We start from the raw sequence: 21,351 nt of genomic DNA, 5'->3' as shown, positions 1-21,351 counted from the left end.
TTGTTAACTATGTCTAGATACTTTATACTTTGAATCTGCTACCTATTTTCTGTATTAACATTTATGAAATTAGTATGTGTGAATCAGTTGTAATGTGCATTTAAGATACGTTTTCTTCCAATTTTACTACAAAACAAGATGCCATTAAATAGCTGATGCTTTTTTAAAAGAGCTGTTAACTTTAAGTCTAAGAAATAAGCATGTTTGTCTTTAAGATACAGAAACACATTAAAAAGTTATAAATTTGCCCAAAAAGATGCAGCTGGTGTGTGGCTAACTTAGAATTCCAGCTCAATCTTCTTTGACTCCAAAGTCCATGTTTCTAAACACTGTACAATAGTGCTTTTGTAAAAAATACTCATCCTTTACATGTAATTTCACCTAATGATCAGTGGTGTTTTGTGTTTTTTTTTCCTTTTCTTTCCTCTTTCTTTTTTTTAAAATAGAAGAGATTAAAATCAACATGGGACAATGCTCTGATTCTAGAGTCATGTAGACTTATAGGTTTTTCAGCTGTCATTTAGCCTCTTTGATACTCAGTGTCTTCATCTGTAAGATAATGGTGTTTATAACTACCTAGAGTTTTGGAGATAATCAAATACAGCATTTTTCTGTACTTAACTAATATGTAGTATGTTTATACTTAGGTGGCAGGTTATATAAAGAAAGCACTGGGATTGGTGGCCACGCCCTTCAAGAATAAAAAAAAATATTTAAAATATGGAACCACCATGTATGTTATGTGAAGAACAAGAGCCAGAACCACAGAAAAGTGTAGGAGAAACCAAACAAGTAGATGATGAAGATGCTGAACTGATCTTTGTTGGGGTAGAACATGTAAATAAAAATGCTGATGTGATCTGTTTTGGGATGACCTCAAATTCAAAACCAGTCATTTCAAACATTGAACAGAGTTACCCCAGGTTCATGTTCAAGGAGAAAAATGTGTGATCACTTCAAGAAAGATAATGCTCACAAATTACAGCCTGTTAGTCATGCGACTCCCTCATCAGCAGCACGGACTGTCTTGCCAGGTTCTGATTCTGAATCAAGATCAACAGATAGTCCTATCATTGTTGAGCCTTTGTCTGAAGCTGATTATAAAATATTTCACCACAAATAGTGCCTAATAGCGTTTCAGAATTATATTCTCCTTTGATTATCTTCACAGGTTCATTGCAGCCTCCAGTAGAAACAGCAGTTTCTTCAGGAGATATGAATAAAAGTCCTCGTGTATCAAAGCTACTTTCCACTTCTGAAACAAATAGCACAGATCCCAAAAGGCCTAAACACAGTGATGGAATTATAGGGGACATTCTTTAGCTTTATCCCTTTCTGGTATTTTTCATACAGTGACTACTGAGCAAAGCACACCAGACAGTGTTCATACCTCATTAAGCCATGTTCAGAATGGAGAACCTCATCCAACAGCTTTTCCAAAGGACAATGCTCATTGTAAGCCTGTAAGTCCTTTAGGGAAAAATGGGCTGAAAAAAACTGACTTTCCAAGTTTAGCAAGTCAAAACAAGATTGTTGATCCCACAGAAGGAAATCTGATTGTGTTACTTGGTGACTTCTACTATGGACAGCGTATAGGAGATGGGCAGCCAGAACCGAAAACTCACACAGCCTTTAAATGCCTCAGCTGCTTGAAAGTTCTAAAAAACGTCGTTTCTGAATCACATGAAGCACCATTTGGGACTTGAAAGGCAGAGAGGTGACAGCTGGAAAAACCACACCTCCTGCCAGCACTGCCACCACCAGTTTCCTACTCCCTTCCAGCTGCAGTGTCACACTGAAAGTATTCACATTTCCCAGAAGCCCTCTGCAGACTGTAAAATCTGTGAGTTGTCCTTTGAGACAGATCAGGTTCTCTTATAGCACATGAAAGACAATCATAAGCCTGGCGAAATGCCCTATGTATGCCAGGTTTGCAATTACAGATCATCAGTCTTTGCAGATGTGGATGCACAATTCAAAGCATACCATGGTAACACTAAGAATCTGCTTTGTCCGTTTTGTCTCAAAATTTTTAAAACTGCAACACCATACATGTGTCATTATAGAGGGCACTGGGTAAAGAGTTTTCACCAGTGTTCCAAATGTTGGCTACAGTTTTTAACTTACAAAGAGAAAATGGAGCACAAGACCCATTGTTTAAGAAGCCTAAACAGCTAAACAAATGTTTAAGAAGCCTAAGCAGCTAAAAGGATTACCTCCTGAAACAAAAGTTGTTATTCAGGTATCACTGGAACCTCTTCAACCAGGATTGGTGGAAGTACCATCCATTACTGTGAACACATCTGATTCTGAACCATCACCCCCCACCCCAATCTAAAAGTAGGAGTTGAAAAAAAAAAAAAACCCTTAATTCTACTTTCAGTAAGTCTGAAGCAAGTATTTCAGTCAAATTTAAAATCCCCATTAAGAACAAAAAAATCTAAATTATAGCAGTATTCAATAGTATCAAATATAGTGAAACCAATGGGTAATTTATGTTTTTTTTTAATTCATGAAGAACAGTTTTAATTAACCTGAATGTTGAGATGTTATTTAAAAATATATTACCTGTTTTTCATATAATTATCTTAATATGTAAAAAAGTATGTGCTCACGTGTGTGTGAGAGAAAGAATGAGAGAGGGGGAGAGAGGAAAAGTAACAACCTATTTCGGTATTTCATGTTGTTTGTAAGTTCAAAACCTCTGCTATACATATAATCTGTTGAGTGTTTTAGAAACGTAATTTTCAACTGTTTTCATGCCTTCAAGATCTCAGTATTAACTATACAGCCAGATTGGAATGACTTTCTTATGGTATAGTCCCCTGTGCTGCTGAACTCTCCGAAGTGCCTCTGTTTTGCTGATCTAAGATAACCTGGCTCCAAAAGCCTGGTGTGGAGAAGTTGATGGAGAATCTGTGATGTGAGTTTGAAGCAGATAAGGGATTTAGTCAGTGGAGAGCTGTGACTTCTTGTCCCAGTTGAGGAAGAGACACACATTCACTCCAGGCATGGAGCCAAGGCAGAAGGAACACTGTCTCAGAGTGTCTTTACCTACCCCAGGGACATCTCAAGGAAGCCAACCATTGAAATGCCTGTGGTTGGTGAGGGGCTCCTGTAAGCATCAAACAAGCCCTGTGTATCATTGACTACAGTTGCAGAAGCAGAGATAGTTAACAGAATGAGGCCTGGTGCCCGTGGATCTCCTGTTGAGTGATCAAAAGGGTAATTTGATTCATTCCATCCCCTTTCCCATTTGGCTGGCCTTTAGTCACAGTGAAGTAGCCATGTCTGTCTAAGTCACAATAGTAAAGCAAGTTAAGATTCTCAAGGGAAAAAAGCCTTGACATCTAGTTTGATTTGTCCTTGACCCATAGTTTTAACTGAAAAGGCTCAAACACAGGGAATCTGTTAGATTTATGAATTGGGCTAAATTTAGTTCTCTTACTCTTAAACTACAATGGAGTTGTCCGAGAATAGTAAATGTAGTGGATAAAAATGGTTCAGGGTGATTAAACCCTTTATAGAGCTTTTCCTTACCTTTTCCAGTTACCTGTGTCTTACCCTAGTTGAACATATGAAGATTTCAGTGTTGTGTCTTATCTTGCCTTGGACACAAATGTATTGTGGTTAACAATTAATTCTTTGTGTGTGTAATTTCCCATTTTATCAAACTCATACTGAATTTTGGTCTTACTTGATACAGTCTGATGTGCAAGAATTGTCTCGTTTAATTCGGTATTTATCAGGTCATAGAGTTATTCTCCTTGCTCTAATCTATCGAACTAATCTGTGATTATACTTGTGGAAAATTTTTACTTATGGTCTCCAAGGTCCCATTGACAGACCTGCGGGGTACCCTCCAAGTATTGGTTCCTGAACATCAGTACACTTCACTGCCTCTGTGGGTTCCTGGAGTTGAGTCTCCTTACGCATGTCTTGGAGAGGGCAATGGCATGCCACTCTAGTACTTTTGCCTGGAAAATCCCATGGATGGAGGAGCCTGGTTGGCTGCAGTCCATGGGGTCTCTAGAGTTGAACACAACTGAGCGACTTCACTTTCACTTTTCACTTTCATGCACTGGAGGAAATGGCAACCCACTCCAGTGTTCTTGCTTGGAGAATCCCAGGGATGCGGACGCCTGGTGGGCTGCTGGCTCTGGGGTTGCACAGATTCGGACACGACTGAAGCAACTTAGCAGCAGCAGCAGCAGGTATGTTTTAATGCCATCTCTTCTCCACTTCCGGCACAGGTAACAAACAATCTGTGCACAATTCAAGGAACCTGGGATCCTGGCTGTAGACCTATGCCAGGAGAAATATCTCGTTTTCCCTTCCTTTCTCCTCCTTATCTCTCCCCACTCTTTTTTCACCCTTCCTCAATTTATTTAAATTCTCTAAGCTTTCACAAAATGCTGGGAAGTGATAATCACCAAGGGCTTAGCATCCCTTTCAGAACTGAACAGGAAGGACTACAGATGACTAAGCTGTAGCGAGTCTTGTCTGCATTTTAGGTAATTTTCTGAGTGTAAAGTCTATTGTATTTATTTACTCCATGCTTGACTGGTTGATTTGCACTTTAAATATTTTACTAGGACTTTCCAGTTAGTTTGCTTAGGCCAAAGCACTTTGTTAAGTGTAAGCTTAAACCACTTTTGCAGAAAGAGTGTGTGATGTTCTGGTCTCAGGTGAAAACTTCTATGTATAATTAAACGTGCAGACTTTTATATATGTAGCTCATTTATTCTATTTCTATAGTAAAAATATGAAATGGTTTAGTTATGTGTTTTTATTCTTCCTTAGTGTTATCAATATTGTTACTGTTATTTGCTCTGAAGTATGCTCCTAAAGAATACAAGTTGTTATTTATTGCCAACTACTGCTGGGAGGGATTGGGGGCAGGAGGAGAAGGGGACAGGAGGATTCTATTTTGCTTGCTCTCTCAGATAAAATTTAATATTTAATTCATGTTGCCAAAGGCTTGTAAGTAAAATTAGTATTTATAGAAATAAAACGTTTTTTTAAATTATTTCTTCTGTTTTTCTTTTTACAAATAACATGGTATATTTTTAGTTTTTTTTTTTTTTTTAAACTAATCTTATTGTGTTGGCCAGGACTTCTAAGCATGATATGTAAATGGGTTTTCTTGTTCTTAGTACCATCAAATGCAATGAGTATATGGCTACAAATTTCTATTTCTATTTTTAAAATTTAAAGAAAATTGTTTTATTGGATAGTTTACAACATCTGTTGAGACATTTACTTTTCTTTCTTTCTCCTTTCTTTCTTTTTCTTCCTTTCTTCCCCTTCTCTCTTCCTCTTTCTTTCCTTTCTTCCTCCCTTTCTTTCCCCAGGTTTTTGCTTGACTGGACTCTTCCTGAAACAAAAGTCATTCCACTCAGGGTTGAATATTATCCTCTCAGAATCTCATTCCATTCTCATTTCTAGTATTGGAATTAACTTCCTCTTCCCTTTCATGCATTGGAGAAGGAAATGGCAACCCACTCCAGTGTTCTTGCCTGGAGAATCCCAGGGTGGGTGAGCCTGGTGGGCTGCTGTCTATGGGGTCGCACAGAGTCGAGATGACTGAAGTGACTTAGCAGCAGCAAAGGTGGTAAGAAAAACTTTATTCAAGGTAAGACTACTACAGCAGAGTCTTATAATGGGGTAGAGAGATTGAGCTCGAGTCTGACTACAGCAGGAACACAGCTGGGATTTATAGCTAAGCAATAGGGCGGGTCCATGGTGTTGCAAAGAGACTGGGGGACTGAAAAGCAATGAACAACAACAATAACAGGGTGGGTGTCAGTGGATGGAAACTTATTAAGAGGACCGTAAGGATTCTGAGGGAGATCAGCCCTGGGATTACTTTGGAAGTAACGATGCTAAAGCTGAAACTCTAGTACTTTGGCCATTTCATGCGAAGAGTTGACTCATTGGAAAAGACTGATGCTGGGAGGGACTGTGGGCAGGAGGAGAACAGGGCGGCAGAGGATGAGGTGGCTGGATGGCATCACTGACTCGATGGAGTGAGTCTGAGTGAACTCTGAGTGAACTCTGGGAGTTCGTGATGGACAGGGAGACCTGGCATGCTGCGATTCATGGGGATGCAAAGAGTTGAACACGACTGAGCTACTGAACTGAATTGAACTGATGGGTGAGGGTGGATTCTGGTTAAACTGAGAGGATCATTGCTGAGGCTAGGCAAGGCTGATAAGATATTGAGGTGAGTGACAAGAAATTTGATCTGATACTGAGGGTGGTCAGATCAAGGGTGGGGTATTTTTACTAAGCTCACATAGCAGGCTCTGGCTTAGATTGAACTAAATTGACAGGCACCCCTGGATAAAGACATTGCCCAAAGTTGGCAGTGCATTAGTGAACTACTGCTGCATAACAAATTACCCCAAACTAATAGCTTAAAACAATATTATCTCATACCGCTGCTGAAAGTTGGGAGTCCAGGAGTAATTCAGCTGAATGTTCTGGCTCCGGGTTTCATGAGATTGCCCTCCTCTGAAGCCTTGACATGAGCTGGTGGATTTCCTTCCAAGATGGATTACTCACATAGCTGTTGAAACCAGTTTCCTTGCTGTCTGTTAGGAGAAAGCCTAAGTTCTTTCACATGGACCTCTCTGCTGGGCTACCTGAGTGTTCTCAAGATAAGAAGGCTTCTAGAGTGAGTGACCCAAGAGGATGAGCAAGGAGGATGCAGTGCCTTTTATGACCTAGTCTCAGACACTTCATTTTCATTTCTACAATATTCTAACGTTAGAAATGAGCCACTAAGTCCAGCCCACATGTGAAGTGGAGTATAAGATCCACCCTTGATGGTAAGGATTTGTGGACATAATTTAAAATCACGTGGTACACACATGGCCACAAATTGTTTACATACTTGTATGTCCCAAATGCATTTTCCTGCCAATGCTTTCAAAGATTTTATCCATTATAGCATTAACTTGAAGTTCAGGACCTTGTCATTTAAGTCAGGTCCAGATATGTATCAGGGTCCAGTTGTGCAATATCTCAAGTATTCAGTCGCTCACTTGTGTCCTACTCTTTGCGACCCCATGGGCTGCAGCAGGACAGTCTTCCCTGCCCATCATCAACTCTGGGGGATTACTCAAACTCAAGATCCATTGAGTTGTTTATGACATCCAACCATCTCATCCTCTCACGTCCCCTCGTCCTCCTGCCTTCAAGCTTTCCCTCATCAGAGTATTTTCCAATGAGTCAGTTCTTTGCATCAGGTAGCCAAAGTATTGGAGATGCAGATTCAGGATCAGTCCTTCCAATGAATATGCAGGACTGATTTACTTTAGGATTGACTGGTTTGATCTCCTTGCAGTCCAAGAGACTCTCGAGTCTTCTCCAATACAACAGTTCAAATTATACAAGTATAGTTCCTCTAGACCTGAGGATCTGTGAACAAAAGGCATGAGTCAATCTGCTCACTTTAACAGCCAACATACAGTGGTGGGTCAGGCATAGATAACCTTCATAGACACTCCTGTTCCAGAAAGAGGAGGGGAGATGGGAGTCAATAGTAGCAATTCTGAAATCCCACGGGTTCTTGTTGGCAGTCCTTGGATTAGGATTCAAGGCCTGGAAACTTCTAAGCTTCGGTCTCTGACTTTTTAATTCTGCCCTCTAACATGATTCCATTGCATGAAAGGTTGATACAGTGAAACAGTCTCCCTAGTCTGCTTCCTGCTTGTCGAAGGTAGAAGTCCAGAGTTCTCTTATTTTGTATTGTTGTTGGTCCTTTCAATCTAAGCTAAACTTAAATATGTTATCATAAAAACTTGGTGTGCCTCCTGATAATCTTACTGGTGTTCTTCAAAAGCACCCCACTCTAAAACCACAATCACACATGTCTTCATAGGCCTATTTTGCCTTGGTTTTCTGCTGAGATGGCTGAGGGATAACACTCTGAAACTTAGTAGAAGTCGTATTGTGTGACTGAAGTGATCTCTGAGTTACACGTCTAAACTCTTTGGAGGGCATTGGCCTGACTAAATAATGCCATTAACATCCCCTTCCACCTTTCTGAGGCTTAACAGAGAATTTTACCATCACACAAATCTTTAGAGCAAGTTAATTAAAAAAATATATTAAGAACTGACATATAGATGATGTACAATATTATATTTGGACCACCTTACTCTAATGCCCTGGATATGATCTTTGCTTGATAGCCATTAATTTTAGCATCTTCGGTCATCTTAAAAGACTGAAAAATTTCCAAATCAGCAAATTCTGTCTCATTTTTTAATAGTCTTTTTCTTAAAGTTTTTTTTTTTTTTTTTTTTTTTAATTTCCCTTCATATTTTACTATAGGCAGCAAGAGGAAACCAGGCAGTACTTTTGGCTGTTTGGCTGGAAATCTCCTCAGCTAAATAATTCCATTAATTAGGTAGTTTCTCCTTCCAGCTCATTAGGTACATTTTTGACTTTTCATAAATTGCAGGTATAGTGGACTTTCCTCTGCACACTCCCCAGGCTCTTCCCTCCTGCCTCTCCTTTCTGCCAGGCATCCTGGGTGCACCACTGTGCTTCCATTTAGAACTTGTTCACTCAGTGAGATTACAGGGATCGATTCCCTGGCTTCAGGGCTTCTGCTGGCCAGAGTCCATGTACCTTTCCCTAAGACCTTCCTGTTTTCACTATCCAACTTCCATCACCTGGCTAGGTAAGTTCCCACAGCTCATACTCACAAGTGTACTGGTAGGCACTTCTGGGCACACATGTGTACACACGTGCGTGTGTACACAGTAACATCCCTGAGAGGAAAGTTGCACATATGCAGAAGTATAGGCTTTCTGCTCTGGGAAAATGAACTTTGGTAAGCACCCGACTTTTTTTGTCCTGGTTGTTTTCTTTCACTTGCTCATCGATCATGTCAGGTTGCACTTCTAACTCTGTGGCTTATCCTCAAAAGTTACAAAATCTTGGCATTTGCTCATGACAGGTACCGACCTGCAGAGAATCGGGCAGGGTTGGAAGGGCTCGCCCTGGACACCTGAGTGACATGAACCTGTGTTCTGCATTCTCCCATCACCTTGGACAGCTTCATGGTACCAGTCACGTTGGCCTGATCCACTGCCTGTGCATGCCAGGGGACCAGAAAACAAGGACCTGTGAGCTCTTCTGAGTTGGAGAACTGCTTTTCAGTGTGCACCTATCTAGGTCATTCCTTGTCAATCTTGTGTCCCTGTTGCTTGCCTACCACCCCTTAGGGCCCACAACATTCTGAGTGAGGCCCCCTGTTCTTTCTATCTGTGTAGCTTTATGTGTGCAACTGTCTACCTGTGTCCCCAAGTGCTATCTCCATGTAGCTGGAAAGGCCAAAGATACTGTGACTGTGATAGGCCTGGTTCTGATCCAGTGTTCTGAAGAAGGTGCACACAGATACAGGCTCTCTTCTGATACAAGTCCTGAGGTTGTACAGGTAAAGTGGCATCCCTACACGTCATCCCCTCTGTTTAACACTACACAGATACACAGAGTCCCTGATCAGATGATGCCCTGGGAAACCTGCCCGCTCTGGGCCCACAGCTCATGCCTCCCTTGGGCAGAAAGCAGCTTTTCTATTTGAAATGCACCAAGAGGGTTTGAACCACCAAGGCCTCACTGATTTGCTAAATGCCAAGACTCTCTTTCAGTTGCTCTTGTTAGACCCAGGTAGGACTCCCTACAGTCAGGCATCCCTGCTTGCCTACACAGCCCATGTGCCAAGGAAGCCAGACCCGGTTGGGCCCAGGGGCATCCAAACCGGTCACCTGGAAGGCAAGGTCCTTCTGAGTGTCACCTGGTGCAGACAAAATCAGAAATTCTGCTTCAGCGATACTGTCAGAAACCTCCTCCCTCAGGGGCAGATGCACACCTTTGCCCCTCAGGCCCCCAAAGCCAGAGGCAAGACCCCAGAGGAAAGAAGGAATACACATTAGGACTTTCAGCATAAGCCATGGAGTATCTTTGGCAGGACTGCTAATTGCCTAGACCCTAGTCCCTGAAAACCAGCAGGCTCAAACTGCTCCCAGGGGCTTCTGTGTCTCCCACTCTCCTGAGGTGCCTTGGGACATCCAATTAGCCCACCATTCTTGCTTCCTCCCTGTTCCCTCCCTCGCAGGCACACCCTGGCAGAGAGGCACACATGTACACCCACTCCTGCGCTTTCCTCACCTTTCTGCATTGCCAGGGAGGCTGGAAGTGCCTGGAGGGATGCCACGCTCATACCCTGTCTCTCCTAGGATTCCTGTGGTTTTGCACATACAGCTTACTTTAGCACATCTTGCGTTTTGTGTTGCCACGTGCCAGTGTGTACCACCTTCGGGGAGGGAGCTTGCTGGTTGATGTGCTGCACTGTTCAAGGACCTTCCCTTCTCCTTGAACACGTTTGTGTTCTTCTCATGTCTCCTTCTCACGTTTGTGGAACAAGTCTCCAGTGCAGCAGGCAATCTGTGCCTCTTTCTCCTTTGAATCGCTGCCCATCTCTGCAGGACCTTAGCCTCCTCACCATCCCGGGTCATGCTGTAACCACATCCACCATTTCCACAGCCCAGCCCAAGTCCCCACAGACCGAAGGCTTCACAGGCAGTGGTTTCAAAGCCCCACCCTACCTGATTTGCCCTGGGTGAATCCTCAGACCATGCACCCCCTCTTCCCGGTCCAAACACACATTAACATGGTGGAAATGGTGAATGTGTTTTGTATTTGGTCTAATTCAAGATTTCTGGAGCCATGGTCCAGAGTTATCACTGGCCGTCCTTTCCTCATTACCATCCAGGACAGGGTCACTGTGAAAATACGGCAACCAACCACCTTGAGACTGGGGATGCCTCCTGCCTCCTCTTCTGGTTCCTTGAAACCTCCTCTCCTGTCACCTTCATCTCTGCGTCTGCCCTGGGCTGGAAACATTCACACACATCCAAATAAACACAGACAACACAGGCACATGCATGCATACACACACATGCTCGGCATGGGGACACAAACGCAAACGGGGAACACAGATATTTCAGGAGGTGAAGACGCTCATGTCTAACAATGTTGGAGATGGCGTCAGTAGGCACCATGCCCTGCCCTTTGGTCTCCCTGTCCACCTCCCCCACGATCTCTTCCGTATTTTCCCAAGGCACCCTGAAGCTGCTTCCAGTGCAGCATGTCAGGTGGTGATGAGATACCAAGTGGTGGATGTGGAAATTCACACAAGATCCCAAAGTCAGCACACAGGTGCACTGGGACCCTAGAGAGGACACCCTTTCAATGATAGGCCTTCCCAGGGTAAGGGGCAGGAGTGAAGGGCCCAGGCAATCTCACCTCAGTCAGCAGCAGGAATCCCGGGGATGGCAGGACCCATGGAAGAATGATTCTGACAAAGAAACTTAACTCACCCTGCCTCTGGTACTATCATCTAGGACTCTTGCACTGCAACAACAGCTGACGTGAGGGAGGCTTGCTGCACTCACGGACACAATGAGTCCTCAAGCCTCAAGTCTCAGGAGGCCACCTTCTACATGCATGGCTCAAATTCAGGCTCCACAGCCAGCTTCCACGAGCCTGAGCAACCCCGTTTGGGAAAGGACAGTGTCATGGCTACTACACGACTATCTCTTCTCAGCCCACCTCCAGACCCCCTCACCATATGTGTTTCTGTCAGTTACCTCTCATGGAGGAAACTTCCTCCCTGGAGTAGTACTTCAGGGGATCATTCCATACGTCTTCATTGATGATCTGCTGGCAACACAAGCAAGGTCAGCCCGGGACTGACCAGGCCCTGAACCATCCCATGAGCAGCGAAGAACTCCAACATCAATCACCAATTGTGTGCAGGCCCAAAGTATCCCCACCTCAGCAATCCTGTTCAATTCTGAGCAGTTGTAGCCTGACAACCAGTTGAGAAACTTAAGGCTCCTGGTGTGCAACTTGTGGCTGAGTGCTCCCCGTTCAAAGCCCCAGATCCAGTGGACTGGAGTGGAACAACATGCCCTATGACCTGCAAAAAGACAGGGAAACTGGGGTGGATCCTGAAGATGGGTTATCCACAACCCTGCACACCCACACTCATCACCCAGAGAGGCACGTTTTACCAGTGATGTCAAGGTAATACTTTTTAATGATCACCGTGTTCAAGAAGTAGGGGTTCTCCCAAAAGGAAAAGATCAGCTTGCAGCGGAACCGTGGATATCTCTGCACCTGCACCAGCCAGAATAGGGAGGAGGGAAAGGTGCAAGCTTATACGGGCCTCAACTTGCCTCCCAGGCAGACATTAACAGCTTCCACGACGCCTCTCCAAAGACTCACAGTGCAGGAACATGGATAACGTGATCCTCCTACTCTCTGCCAAGTCCCATACCCAGCCATCCTCAGTCTCCCTCACTGACCTTCAAGTCAATCATGTAGCTGAGAAAGTCTTTATCTTGGTTGCTGATCATGATGCAAACTTGAGGGTGGTTCATAATCTGCTTTCAGGCCACATGCCGAGCCAAGAAGAGCCAGGAGCATCAGCCGTAATCTCGGGTGGAAGAAGGACACCAGAACAGGCATCTGCAAGGATGCCGGGAACTTCTGCTTGCCGGGCTACCACTGTTGTCCTCAGGCCCTTCCATACCATCAGGCACACTCATGGCTCTGTACCGGGGTCCAGCCCCGGTTGGATCCAGGGATTCCCTCAGGAGAATGGCGTCGGTGAAAGGACAGCAGAGGGGAGAGAAAGAGGCTTGATCTATCTGGTTTACACAGAAATAAATAATAATAAATAAATAAAGCCCGTGACACCATATTGCACTGTCCACGGAGGCCACAGGCGCCCTCTCAGTGGGGTGAAGACGCAGAGCATCCTTTCCCTGAAGACGCTAGGTGTCCTCCCGATTGAGTCTTAGAAGCCCGGGCAGGTAAGTGGACTCAGAGGACACCCACGCTCCAATTCGTCATCCTGAAGGAAGAACAGAGAGAGAAAAGGAGAGAAAAGGAAACAAGAATGACACAGGGAGAACAAGCCTGATGAGCAAGGCCTGTAGCTTTATTTTCAAAAGGAGCTTTTATACCCTAAGTTGTACATAAAAGATAATAGAGGGTGCAGAGTCATGCGAGGTCAGCAGTCCTTGATCCTTATCGAAACCAGGCTTTCTTTCTGCAAACTTATTATACACTAAGGCTTTAGGTGATTTATATCATCTTCTGGCCAGGAGGTCTGCTAACATTGTTCTTGTGATAAAGGTTATGCAACCAGAAAAACTTATTTTCTCCAAAGGTTTATTTTTCTAAAGTTTGGCGCCACTCCCTGAAAGGACTAGATAGAATTGCATTCCTATAGGGCAACAGGAGCAGTGGGGGATAACAAGGAAAGAATTTATTAACTCAAGGGTCTAAGGTTGTTAACATCAAAGCTACTACTTATATTTCTATATACCAACTATATTAATTGATATACTCCCAGGGACATAGTGGGTAAGGGGTATGGAAACTTGGCAGCAAGGGTTAGCTCAACAAATAAATCCTCTACTAGTTCTATTCTAATGATTTTAACTCCCCGAGAAGCTCTGCATTGTTGGACTATCTTAAGCCTCCCATACCTCTTGTGGTTGGGAGGCTGTGAATAATCACATGTGTAGCTGTTAAGAGTCTGGGAAAACCTATCAGGCAAGTTAGAAAGCTATCCAAGGGATTTGAATTGGAACACACCCACTGTACCCAGGAGAGTTATTAACTAGAGCTCTAAGTTGATTTCCTTCAGAGAAAGGTGGTCGTGGATATCCCCCCTCGTGGGTATCCTCGTTAATATCAGAGGAGTTTGTGAAAGTTGTAAAACAGACAGATTCTGGTTTGGGGGTAGATGCTCAAGCAGGTCCAGGGGGGCCCTCGAGTCCTGACTCGCCTTGCCTGTCAGACCTCTCCCACATGACCTTGTCATGGGTGGGGTCTCCCATGCTGGCTCCTGGCAGTTGTGGGTTTTTTGTGGTGTTCTGCATCTGAGGTGATCTGCATTCTCTAAGCAGGGGCTGTTTCTGACCGCTACTGTTCTCCTCCAGACCTGTGTATGCTGGGTAGTGGCATGTCACTGCTTACATTTTCAGACTTGTAGTCATTGTAACAAACCATGTCTGAAAGCAAAGGGGTTGGTGTGTGTGGGTGTATGTGTGTGTGTGTGTGTGTGTGTGTGTGTGTGTGAGAGAGAGAGAGAGAGAGAGAATGAGACTCCCATGTCTCAGCTATTTCCTGGGAACCTCTACATTTACAATGAGAACTGTCTGCCAAGGCTCATCTGGTGAACTGTCTCTGGTCATTCCTGACTTAGAGGCCTCAGGTGCTGCTCCTTCTCAGATGCAGGCCAGAAGGAGAGACTCAAAGTCATGGCTCCAACACAGGTGTGGCCCTGCCCAGATTCTACTGGGGTGTCCCTTTAGAGCCTGCCAATTGCCCAGGACCACACTTCCTTCAGGGGCCTCCAGTGCCCTCGCCCCTAACACTCCTCCTGCTCTTTCTCCTCCTCCTCCTGAGCAGCGGACGCCAAGAAGCAGCAAAAAGGATACAGCTTTGGCCCAGAAGCCAGGGATGCCCTGGATGATGGCACTCCTCCAAGCCAAGTGACTCTTCCTCCTTTGATGGCTCTTGTGCATGAATCGAATGTAGGCCCTGTGGTTTTTCTCATGTTCAGAGCTCAGTTCCACCCGAAGGGCGGCCAGCGCCTGCAGCTCATCTAGCGCTGGAAGCTCACTCGGGCCTCCAGGCCTCTCCCAGCCCTGCTCCTCCACCGTTTTTTCCTCCAGCTCCTGGGAGAACCCCTGTTGCTGCTCGTCATCTGTCACAACCTCTACCTCCTTGGTGCTGTCTTCCGCCAATAGTTGAAACTCCCACTCGATCCCCACCACGTCTTCATCTACCAGGGCCTTGCTGTCCTCCACTGCCTCCACCCTGAAGAGGGTTGCCTCTTTGCCTGGCGTAACAATTGGTGGCTGGAAGGTCCAGGCTATGCACAGCATCACAAAGACAGGCTGTGGGGCCCCTGCCCACTGAGCACCTGGGCTCACAATTAAAAAGGTCTGGGGTCCCAGGATGCTCCCTCCTTCCTCTGACTGCCTCACTCTCTCCTCTTGGGCCTGGCCCTGATCCCCAGCTGGTGCAGATGTGAAGGGACGAGACATAATAGCACAGCAAGTGGTGCGCAATGGTGGCAGAGGCTGCAGTAAACCTGTGGGGCCCACTAGCTCTTTGGGGGTGGGGAGTGAGGGTGATGGTTGGGGAGCAGGGGCTGGTGTGTGTAGGGTGGTCTGGAGCTGAAGAAATGGGTGGCAGACAGCCCAGGACATGGTGAACCGGCCCTGGGTGATAAGCCAAACAGGAGGGGCCCTAGGCTGTAAGCCACTCACAGGCTACTGGCCCAAATCTAGACCAACGACCGAGAGGGTAGTGGTAGCCAGAGCACAGGGATGAGATCAGCACCCCCAAACATACACACACACACACAAACCAGTTGTACAGTCACCAGTGCACAGGGCTGAGAAGAGCACACACACATAAACACACACACAAACCGTTTGAACTGTTGCCAGGGCACAGGGCTGAGAGCAGCACACACACACAGACACATACTGGTTGCACAGTCACCAAGCACAGGCCTGAGAATGGCACACACAGACACTCACACACACACACACACACAAACGGTTTGCACAGTCACCAGGACACAGAACTGAGAATGGCACACACACATACGCACGCGCACACACACACACAAACAAACAGGTTGCACAGTCGCCAGGGCACAGGGCTGAGAATGGCACACACACGCACACACACACACACACACACACAGACAAACCGGTTGAACTGCCACCAGGGCACAGGGCTGAGAACAGCACACACACACACACACCGGTTGCACAGTCACCAGGCACAGGGCTGAGAACGGCACACACACACACACACAGACACAAACTAGTTGTATAGTCGCCAGGGCATGGGGATGAGAATGGCACATACACACACACACACACACACACACACACACACACAAACCCATGGCACATTCACACAGAAAAACACACACACAACCATTTGCAATGTCGCCACGACAAAGTGTTGAGAATGGCACACAAAAACACACACACACATGCACAAACCGGTTACACTGTCACAGGGCACAGGGCTGAGAACAGCACACACACACTCACACACACACCAGTTGCACACTCACCAGGCACAGGCCTGAGAACGGCACACACACATACTCCAACACACACATACACATACACATAAACCGGTTGCACTGTCGCCAAGGCACAAAGCTCAGAACAGCTCTAACACACACACACAGACACACACACACACATACAAACCAGTTGCACAGTCGCCACTGTACAGGGCTGAGAACAGAACACAAACACACACACACACACTCACACAAACATATATAAACCGGGTTCACAGTTGCCAGAGCACAATCCTGTGAAGAGCACACACACACACACGCACACATAAACTAGTTGCACTGTGGCCAGGGCACAGGGATGAGAACAGCACACACACAGACCGGTTGTAGAGTTGTCAGGGCACAGGGCTGAGAACAGCACATACACACACACAGACACACAGACACAAACTGGCTGCACAGTAGCCAGGGCACAGAGCTGAGAACAGCGCACGCACAAGCACAAAGACACAAACTAGGTGCACAGTTGCAAGGGCACAGGGCTTAGAAGAGCACACACACACACACACTTACAAAAACCGGTTGAACATTTGCCAGTGCACAAGGCTAAGCATGGCACTCATACATAGACTCACACACACACAAACACACACACACATACAAACCGGTTGCACAGTCACCAAAGCACAGAGCTGAGAATGGCACACACACACACACACACACACACACACACACACACACACACACACATGAACAAACCGGTTGCACAGTTGCCAGAGCACACGGCTGAGAAATGCACACACAACACACACACACACACACAGGCACAACCAGTTTCACTGTTGCCAGGGCACAGAGCTGAGAACACGACAAACACACACACACACAAATCGGTTGTACAGCCACCAGGGCAAAGGGCTGAGAATTTACACACACACACACACACACACACAGACCTGTGGCACAGTTGCCAGGTCACAGGCCTGAGAACAGCATTCACACACACACACACACACACACACACCGGTTGCACAGTCGCCAGTCACACGGCTGAGAATGGCACTCACACACACACATACACATACACATAAAACTGGTTGCACAGTCGCCAAGTCACAGGGCTCAGAAGAGATCTAACACACACGGACACACACACACGAACAGGTTGCACAGTTGCCAGGGTACAGGGCTGAGAACAGCACACATACACTCACACACAAACACACAAACCAGTTGCACAGTCACCAGGGCACAGGGTTCAGATGGCACACACACACACACACACACACACACTGGTTTCACTGTCGCCAGATCAAAGGGCTTAAAACAGCTCTCACACACATACACACAGACACACAAACCTGTGCACAGTCGCCAGGCACAGGGCTGAGAACAGCACACACACACAGACAAACAGACATATACACAAACTGGTTGCACACTCGCCAGGGCACAAGGCTCAGAATGGCACACACACCTACACACATACACACACAAATCATTGCACAGTTGGCATGGCACAGGGCTGAGAATAGCGCACACACACACACACACACACACACAAACTGATTGCATATTTGCCAGGGCACATGGATGAGAATGGCACACACACACACAAAAACTGGTTGCACAGTCTCCAGGACACAGGGCTGAGAATAGAACACACACACACAACCACACAAACTCGTTGCACAGTCACCTGGCGACAGGGCTGAGAACAGCACACACACACACACACACACACACACACAAACTGGTTGCACAGTCTCCTGGGCACAGGACTGAGTTCAGCACTCCCACACATACAGACACACATACACACTGGTTTCACAGTCACCAGGGCACAGGGCTGAGAACAGCACACACACACACACAACCACACAAACCCGTTGCACAGTTGCCAGGACACAGGGTTGAGAATGGCACACACACACACACACACACACACACACACCCCTGTTTCAGAATCTCCAGGGTACAGGGCTGAGAACAGCACACAAACACACAGACACACAAACTGGTTGCACAGTCACCAGGGCACCGGGCTGTGAATGGCAACACACACACACACACACAAACCTGTTGCATATTCGCAAGGGCAGAGGGCTGAGAACAACACACACTCACACACAAACCTGTTCCACAGTTGTCAGGGCATAGGGCTGAGAACAGCACACACACACACATAGACACACACACACAAACTGGTTGCACAGTAGCCAGGGCTCCAGACAGAGAACAGCACACACACAAACACACAGACATATACCAGGTGCACAGTCGCAAGGGCACGGGATTTAGAAGAGCACACACACACACATACACACACACACCCAAAAACCGGTTGCACAGTTGTAAGGGTACTGGGCTGAGAACAGCACACACACACACACACACACACACACAGACAAAGCGCTTGCACAGTCAACAGGGCACAGGGCTGGGAAGAGCACACATACACACACACACACCAGTTACACAGTCACTAAGGCACAGGGTTGAAAACAGGACAAACCACACACACACACACACACACACACACACACACACACATCGGTCATACAGTTGCCAGCACACAGGTCTGAGAATGTCCACCCCCCAAACACACACACAAACCGGTTGCACAGTCTCCAGGGCACAGGCCTGAGAATTCAAACTTACACACACACAAAAACAAATCTGTGCACAGTTTCCAGGGCACAGGGCTGAGAATGGCACACACTCACATACACAGACAAACCGGTTGCAAAGTCACCAGGGCACAGGGCTGAGAAGAGCACACACACACACACACACACACACACACACACATACATAAACTGGTTTCACCTTCGCCAGACACAAGCCTGAAAACAGCACACACCCACACACGCACACACACAAACTAGTTGCACAGTCACCAGGGCTCAGGGCTGGGGACAGAACACACACAAACACACACACACAAATCGGTCATACATTTGCCAGCACACAGGTTTGACAATGTCCCGCCCCGCACACACACACATGCACACACACACAAACCGGTTGCACAGTCTCCAGGGCACAGGCCTGAGAATTCAAACTTACACACACACAAAAACAAACCTGTGCACAGTTGCCAGGGCACAGGGCTGACAATGGCACACACTCACATACACAGACAAACCGGTTGCACAGTCACCAGGGCACAGGGCTGTGAAGAGCACACACACACAAAACACACCAGTTACACTGTCACTAAGGCAAAGGGCTGAAAACAGGACAAACCAAACACACACACATATACACTAAACACGTACAGACAAAAACCACTGGCACAGTCACCAAGGCACAGGGCTGAGACTGGCACACACACGCACACACAAACACACACATACAAACCGGTTTCACAGTTGCCAGGGCGCAGGGCTGAGAACAGCATATACACACACAGACACATACACACACAAACTGCTTGCACAGTCGCCAGGGCACAGGGCTGTGAATGGCACACACAAATACACACACACACACACGAACAAACCATTACACAGTCGCCAGGACACAGGGCTGAAAATGGCACACACACACACACACACACTCCCAAACCGTTTGCAGTGTTGCCAGGCCCCAGGGCTGAGAACAGCACACACACACACACACAAACATACACACAAAAACCGCTTGAACAGTCGTCAGGGCAGAGGACTGAGAAAAGCACACATACACACACACAAACACAAACTGGTTGTGCAGTCATCAATGCACATTTCTGGGAACGGCACACACACACACACTAACACACATGCACAAAGCGGTTGCACAGTTGCCAGGGCACAGGGCTGGGGACAGCACAGACACCCACACACACACACATACACCGGTTGCACAGTCACCAGGGCACAGGGCTGAGAATGCCACACACGGACATACAAAGACAAACCGGATGCACAGTCACCAGGGCACAGGGCTGAGAAGAGCACAAACACACACACACACAAACACACACACACATGCAAACTGATTGCACAGTCTCCAGGGTACAGGGCTGAGAACAGAACACACATACACACACACACACACACACACACATAAACTTGTTTCACAGTCGCCAGAGCACAAGCCTGAGAACAACACAGACACACACACGCACAAACACAAATGAGGTGCATGGTCGCCAGCGCACAGGGCTGAGAACAGCACACACACACACACACACACACACACACACACACAAAACCAGTTGCACAATTGCCAGGGCTCGGGTCTGAGAATAGAACACACACACACACATATATGCACACAAACACACAAAAAGTGGTTGCACAGTCTCCAGGACACAGGGCTGAGAATTCACGCACACACACAAACAAACCTGTTGCACCATTGCCAGGGCACAGGGCTGAGTATGGCACACACTCGCACACACACACAAACCGGTTGAACCGTTACCAGAGCACAGGGCTGAGAACAGCACACACATACACACACCCCGGTTGCACAGTCACCAGGCACAGGGCTAAGAACGGCACACACTCACACACACAAACACACATAAACCGGTTGCAGAATCGCCAGGGTACAGGGCTGAGAACTGAACACACACACAGACATAAACCGGTTTCACAGTCGCCAGAGCACAAGCCTGAGAACAACACAGACACACACACGGACACACACAAATTAGTTGCACAGTTGCCAGGGCATAGGGCTGAGTATGGCACACACACACACATACACACACACACGCACACACACAAACCGGTTTCACAGTCTCCAGGGCACAGGGCTGAGAACAGCACATACCCAAATACAAACATACACACACAAAGTGCTTGCACAGTTGCCAGGTAAAAGGGCTGAGAATGGAACACACACACACACACATACACACACACACACACACACACACATGAACAAACCATTGCACAGTCGCCAGGGCCCAGGGCTGAGAATGGCACACAAACACACACATACACTCATAAGCCGGTTGCAGTGTCGCCAGGCCAAAGGGCTGAGAACAGCACACACACACACACACAGACACACACACACACACACACATACACACACACACCTACACAAAAAACTGCTTGCACAGTCTCCAGGGCACAGGGATGAGAACGACGCACACACACACACACACACATTCACACACACACATGAACAAACTAGTTGCATTGTTGCCAGGGCACAGGGCTGAAAACGGCACACACACACACACACACACACAC

General features: G+C 46.7%; 1 protein-coding gene and 1 pseudogene across 1 annotated transcript; one reads left to right on the top strand and one right to left on the bottom strand.

Annotated features, from left to right (window-relative positions):
* Positions 1 to 1,088: 1,088 nt before the first annotated feature.
* On the top strand, positions 1,089 to 10,643 carry LOC132344440 (zinc finger protein 280B-like; annotated as a pseudogene).
* Positions 10,644 to 11,661: 1,018 nt separating this feature from the next.
* Positions 11,662 to 15,212, bottom strand: LOC132344630 (testis-specific Y-encoded protein 1-like). The gene is made up of 6 exons (XM_059884288.1): positions 15,026 to 15,212; positions 14,538 to 14,974; positions 12,390 to 12,467; positions 12,096 to 12,201; positions 11,856 to 12,001; positions 11,662 to 11,739 (listed from the first exon to the last, which is right to left on the bottom strand). The coding sequence occupies exons 1-6, from the start codon at positions 15,147 to 15,149 to the stop codon at positions 11,662 to 11,664; spliced, it is 969 nt and encodes a 322-aa protein (XP_059740271.1). The 5' UTR covers positions 15,150 to 15,212.
* Between the last annotated feature and the right edge of the window lie 6,139 nt (positions 15,213 to 21,351).

Source organism: Bos taurus, chromosome Y (genome assembly GCF_002263795.3).
Source record: "Bos taurus isolate L1 Dominette 01449 registration number 42190680 breed Hereford chromosome Y, ARS-UCD2.0, whole genome shotgun sequence".
In the NCBI taxonomy this organism is placed as follows: domain Eukaryota; kingdom Metazoa; phylum Chordata; class Mammalia; order Artiodactyla; family Bovidae; genus Bos; species Bos taurus.
This window is presented reverse-complemented; position numbering and strand designations above follow the sequence as displayed.